General features: G+C 38.0%; 1 protein-coding gene across 4 annotated transcripts in view; it reads right to left on the bottom strand.

The window, feature by feature from the left end:
• The window catches only part of LOC106867321 (rap guanine nucleotide exchange factor 4), a 481,528-nt gene that overhangs the window by 125,483 nt on the left and 349,194 nt on the right, over positions 1-6,851 (bottom strand). Inside the window, exon 5 of one of the 4 annotated variants that reach the window (XM_052967313.1) lies at positions 4,179-5,117. The exons of the other annotated variants lie outside the window; for them this stretch is intronic. Within the exon in view, the coding sequence (XP_052823273.1) occupies positions 5,115-5,117 (3 nt within the window). The 3' untranslated portion in view covers positions 4,179-5,114. Of the gene's footprint in view, positions 1-4,178; positions 5,118-6,851 lie in introns of those variants that run through there. 4 annotated transcript variants of the gene reach the window in all.

The following is a 6,851-nucleotide window of genomic DNA, read 5'->3' as shown; positions in this document are numbered from 1 at the left end:
GGACAAAATGATAAACAAGATACAACAAACAAGCAAGCCACATAGAAACATCTCCTTCATCAGCTGCCACCATTAAAACACCGGCGTTTCAAAGAATTAAGGCAGTACGCATCGTTGAAATGGTTCTTCCCACGAACACAAATTAAATTATTTTCGTGGAGGGTAGTGGCAGACGGAAAACAAGACAGGAAAACGAAACGGTGAATAAACAAACAAGCAAAAAGGCTGTACATCCAGACGTGAAGTGTGTATGTATTGAACGCTGTGAAGCACGAACAGGAGGGGCAAAGAAGTACATGCGAGCTTGGGGAGTCCAAGAACGAAAAGAAATAGCAGCCGGACACATGTGACCAAGGCTGTGTAAAGAGAAAGAGTAGCAGAGGGAAAAGAAGGGAAGGAAGTAAAATGCATACACACACATACACACACAAATATACATATACATACATATGCATGTATGTATGTATGTATGGTTGTACGTATGTTTAAAAATTATTCATTGGGTTTCCTAGCTGCTCATTTAAACTGCCATAAATAACAATCAATTTTTTTCTCACATAACACTTTAATGTTTTGAAAAAGAAGGGCACGTTTTATAATGTAGTGTTGAATACACTGTGTCTGAATAAAAGACATGATGGTCACAGCAGTGCCTTTGACTACAGGTCTGCCGGATGAGGACTGTCTTGTGGAAAACAAAAGCAATAAAGAAAAGGATATATAAAATAATGCAGTCCTACATACATTGTGTCCAAATAAATGATAGGATGGTAACAGTTCGGCTGGAGTTGAGGTCAAACAAAGAAGGACTCTTTAGATAATGTAGTCCTAGATACACTATGTTACTATGTTTGGTCAAAAGTTAGGACTGACTCGGTTAAGAACAAGGAAAAACACAGTTGATAGTGCTTTCTACAATAGGCACAAGGCCTGCAATTTTGGGAAAGGTGGCAAATAGATTACATCAGCTGCAGTGCTCAACTGTTACTTATTCTATTGAGTCTGAAAGGATGAAAGGCAAAGTTAATCTCAGCAGAATTTGAACTCAGAATGTAAAGCTGGAAGAAATGCTGTTTAGGCATTTTGCCAACTGTGCTAACAATCCTGCTAGTTCACTGTCTTAAGGACACAGAAGATTTGTTGGCACTCCGTCGCTTACGACATCGAGGGTTCCAGTTGATCTGATCAACGGAACAGCCTACTCGTGAAATTAACATGCAAGTGGCTGAGCATTCCACAGACACATGTACCCTTAACATAGTTCTCGGGGATATTCAGTGTGACACAGTGTGACAAGGCTGACCCTTTGAATTACAGGCACAAGAGAAACAGGAAGTAAGAGTGAGAGAAAGTTGTGGTGGAAGAGTACAGCAGAGTTTGCCACCATCCCCTGCCGGAGCCTCGTGGAGCTTTAGGTGTTTTCGCTCAATAAACACTCACAACGCCCGGTTTGGGAATCTAAACCGCGATCCTATGACCGCGAGTTCGCTGCCCTAACCACTGGGCCATTGCGCCTCCACACACAGAAGATAATTTCTGATTAAAAGACAAAATGGTCATAAATCTTCTGAATTTGACATAAGCTTGGGTTAAACAACAGCAATAACTATAACAATCAATCAAATAAAACAGAAATTGTCCCATAATTTTGTGGCTTTAATTAAATGACAATAGATAAATTAATAAATAAATGAATAAAATACTGAAGCAAAAATGACTCCAAAACTTTACTTAATTGTTAATGTTGAAACATCAAAGTAACTCCACCTCTGACCATCATACCTGAAGGTATCAATGGATTTGTTTCTCATTTTAAGACAATAGGAAGTGATTTGAAGAAGGTTTGGCTATTCTTTCTAGAAGACAGAGAGACCACCTAGAGGCTTCCACATTAGTTAGGGGAGCATACAGTACTGTATAGTTAATGTTGTATAACTGCAGGTCAAGCTTGATAATAGGATTGTTCAAGCAGAGCTATTATCAAAAAAGGTTCTAAGCGTAGTGTATCTAAGACTACATTATTCAATGTATCTTTCATTTGCTAAGACAGCAACCTGTACTTTACGGAAGATGTCGCTGTTATTTCTAGCAGGTCAGTAGCCACATCAAGGATTTCTTGTGTGAACGAAATACAGTCAGTGATCGAAGGGAGATAAATCAGAGAAACATTAACTAAAATGGATGCGTTTTTCAGACGAAGATTAAGTGTAAGTGTATGGTGTGTGCATGCTTGAGCGCGCGCGCAGATCTATGAGTGAATATCATTTCTGCATGTCCTGTAACACTATTTGATAACAAAAAAAAAAAAAAAAAAAATCCTTAATATCAGTTATGGACAAACTGCAGTCTATGAGACTTTCTGGGACGACATCGAACAATGTAGTCCAAGATGCACTACGTTTGAATAAATCAATGTGATGGTCATGGCTAGAACCTTTTTTGATAATAGGTCTGCTTGAACAAACCAATTATCAACCTTGACCTGGGGTTATATAACATTAACTGTACAGTGTTGTATTCTTCACGAACCAATGCGGAAGCCTCTATATGGTCTCTCTACCTTCTAGAAATAATAGCCAAATCCTTAGGAAAAACAACCTTGAATTTTTTTAGTAGCAGGGCCCTGTCTGATGATAAGTCATATCTCATGTGACCGTGTTCTTGAAAAAGGTCGCTCATACCTGCTTTATATACTCCAAGAAGGAAAAGTCCATTAAATTAAGAGGCTTTATCATTTTCAATGAATGGTAAAGGTTGGCAACAAGCAAGAGCATATAGCTGTAAGAAATCTGCCTCAACAAGTTGTTTTGTTTAATCTATGCCAGCATGGAAATATGGACATAGGTGCAGGCACAGTTGTGTGCTAAGATGCTTGCTTCCCAAACTGTGGTTCTAGGTTCAGTCCCACTGCATCACACCTTGGGTAAGTGTCCTCTAATATAGGTTCAATCCCACTGCATCACACCTTGGGTAAGTGTTCTCTAATATAGTCTTGGGCCAACTAAGGCCTTGTGAGTGAATCTGGTTGACAGAAACGTATGTTTTTTTAAAATTTTACCTGTTTCAGTCATTAGACTGCAGCCATGCTGGGACACTGTTTCGAATTTTTAGTTGAATGAATCAACTCCAGTACTTATATTTTTAAGCCTGATACTTATTCTATCAGTCTCTTTTGCTGAACTGCTAAGCTATGGGGATGTAAACACACCAACACCCATTGTAAAGTGGTGATGGGGGGGGGTGCAAACACAGATACAAAGACACATGCATAGATACAAACACACACATATTTATATAAATACAACGGGCTTCTTTCAGTTTCCATCTACCATATACACTCGCAAGGCTTTAGTTAGTTTAAGGCTAAAGTAGAAGACACTTGCCCAAGATGCCATGCTGTGAGACTGAGCATGGAACCATGTGGTTGGGAAGCATGCCTCTTACCACACAGCCACACCTGGTGTTTTTGTGTTTGCATTTGTACCCCACCACCACTTTAATAACTGGTATCGGTGTGCTTATGTCCCCGTAACTTAGCAGTTCAGCAAAAGAAACCAATAGAATAAGTACCAGGCTTAATGAAAAATATGTACTGGGGTCGATCCATTCAACTAAGAAGTCTTCAAGGTGGTGCCCCAGCATGGCAGAAGTCTAATGACTGAAACAAGTAAAAGAAAAGATAAAAGAAAATAAAGGAATATATATATGATGATGTACATGATGATCATCATTTTACTGTTCTCTTTTCCTTAGTTGTATGGGTTGGACGAATTTGTTAAAGCACATTTTCTATGGCAAATGCCTTTCCTGTTGCTAACCCTCCCCTGTTTCCAAGGTAAGGTAGTATTTCCCCTAGACCAGACATATTTTCACAAATGATTGGATATGAAGGACACTGTTTGTATGATGGTGAGACCCATTCGCAATTATCATGCGATGTCAAGGAAAGGAGACAGTAACACACACACACACACAAACACATTATACATATACGATGGGCTTGTTTTAGTTTCTCTCAACCAAATCCACTCACAAAGCTTTGGTTGGCTAGAGTAGATGACACTTGCAAAAATGCCATGCAGTAGGATTGAACTTGAAACCATGTAGTTGGGAAGTAAACTTGTTAGGAAACAGCCATGCCTATGTGTTAAGAAACAGCCATGCCTGTGTGTGTTAGGAAACAGCCATATGTGTGTGTGTGTGTACTTATGAATGCATGTATGGATGTACACATGATGTATGTGTGTGTATATACATATGTTTGCAGGATGGGGGTTGTATACATGTGGACACATCTCCAAACAGTTAAACTTATGATTATCCACAACATAGGCAAACAGAGACATCCTCTCAGTCCATGCACACTTGATCCAGTGGAATATCCAGTATGTGACTGCTGGAAAAATAGACAGCTACACCAGAACAGGCAGGAATTTTTCTTTTGACTTTGCTTTGAAAAGCAAGGCATAAATATCATACAGTGTCCTCTTCAACGAATCTGGGGCTCTAACTCCATGTTTGATACAGATAGCAGTTTTATAAATAAGAAAATAAAAACAATATTGTAGTCTGGTATTTTTTTTATATAGACACAATAGAGTGGCAGATAGGCAGAATCAATAGAATACTGGAAAAAAATGCCATGTGGCATTTCTTCTTTCACCAAGGTCAGCCTTGCTTTTTATCCTTTTAAGGTGAATAAAATAAAGCACCAGTCAAGTACTAGGGTCAATATAATCAACTCCTTGAAAATCTTGGCCATGTTTCTAAATTTGAAACGATTATATAAACACAAGCAGGAGTTTGCTTTACAGTTGTAAGGTCTCATGTTCCATCTCAGCATGTGGCACACAGGCCAAATGTTGTTTAATATAGCTTTGTATTGACCAAAGCCTTATCAGTTGAATTTAGCAAGCAGATGTTGTGTGGAAACCCATCGGAGGGTTTGTTCTTATATTTTAGTCACAAACTTGATCCATCATCAAATTCACTACCATCTGGCACTCTGCTACAAACGTTTGGGGACAGGTTTCTGGTCTTGAACATAACTTTCTCACTTTCTTCCCCAGTCCCAGAGATGCTAAAACCAATAAGAGGCATCACTCTTTGTTCTCTCACTAAATCAGTGAAAAGAAAATAGAAAGCATAAAACAGAAGTATTGAGAAATGCATGACAGTCATTATTCCCATCATCTATATCTATAAATCTGTTACTTTTCTGGGTGAATATAAAATCAAAATACAACATGGACAGATAAAATGTGAGAAACAAAGTAATAGATTTTCTAGTCGAAATAAACTGAGACTGACTTTGCCTTTCATCCTTCTGGGCAGTACAGGACTAATGTATGAGGTTTAGAGGCTTCAGCCCAAGGGTCTCTAACACCTGGAAGGTCTGTAGTGTATAAGTGAAAAGTTATTGAAAATAATGCTGGGGACCTTATGATATTTGTAGCTCATGATAATTGTATCCCAGGTGCCAATAAAATCTCAATCTGGCTCTGTTCTTGGGGTCAATAGAATTAGGTGTGTGTCAAATACTGAAATCATTTTTAATAGAGTGTTTCCAACCCTGGTGTTTGTGGTCTTGAACCAAAGTTAGAATTCAATATTCTGTATAATATTGATATTATTTTATTGTGCTTCATCAGCGGAGAAATTGTTTTTCCTATTGTTGATGTTCTGCTGTGGTGAATGAATGATACATCATGATATTGATTTTATTGATTAGATAAAAATAGTAATGGCACAGAAACAGTTGGGCACCAGACTAAATATTTCATAAGTTTCTTGTCGTACTCTACTTCAAATCTTACTGGAATTCACTTTGTTCTTTATCCCCAGCAAAGGGTCAACAGAATAAGTACCAACCACATGCTGGGATATATTCAATTATCATATCTCTTCCATTAACATTTCTGAGTTCAATTTAACTACATACATTGACCTTTATTTTCACAAACATGTCGCATTTATGTGACTGACAGGAATTACTCAAAGGGAGTATTCCACATATTAGCTACCATAATAACTTTAGTTATGTGAAAATAGTTCAGAAGAATTTAATGAATAAATTTTACATTTCAAAATACATTCAGTCCTGCTGGTCGATTAAGAGATTAACTCCAGATCTTCAGCAAAGAACAACCTTAGCAACCGACACGCTATGGTCTGCCTGCTATTTATTCATTTTATATAACATATCTTTTTCATGACAATAGCATTATTAATTACAGGCCTCCAAAAGGTTAACTGCTGGTTCCTTACATTTTGAAAAACGAAAAAGCAAAAGAGAAAGAGAGAGAGGGAGAGAAGGGACTACTTGAAAAAGTCAGGCAAAATAAATACTATACACAGCAGACTAGAGTAGTGGGTTCTTAAGCAAGGGACGTAACTCTGCTTACGCAAACATCGTATTCAGCTTTGAATGGTTTATTGAGAGGAAAGATGGCCTCCAACTATAAAGTCCTTTGTTCTAAAAGGATTAATAAATAAACAATACAAAAAAATATATATATAAAATACACACTGTGCTGCCACAAAAAAAAAAAAGAAAAACCGTCCGTGGAATTTTCCAAGTTTTACACAGGAGAGAAAGTGATTGAGGGTGAGAAGGGAAGTGCTCTACTCCAGTGAAGTCGTCAAGAGATGGCTGACCGAGACAAAAATATAGCGATTGGAACTGCTCTAAGCCATGCACCTTCAAAGTAAAGAACAACAATTGGGTGAATGTTTTTGTTTTTGATTTCTGGGAGATCTTGGATCTGTGGGGTTCCCTGATCGGCCCATGTTAGAGGCTTCATCAGGAGGACTCTATCATCATCCATGGATTCAACATATTTTCTATACAA

This window comes from Octopus bimaculoides, chromosome 4 (genome assembly GCF_001194135.2).
Source record: "Octopus bimaculoides isolate UCB-OBI-ISO-001 chromosome 4, ASM119413v2, whole genome shotgun sequence".
NCBI classification, from domain to species: Eukaryota; Metazoa; Mollusca; class Cephalopoda; order Octopoda; family Octopodidae; genus Octopus; species Octopus bimaculoides.
This window is presented reverse-complemented; position numbering and strand designations above follow the sequence as displayed.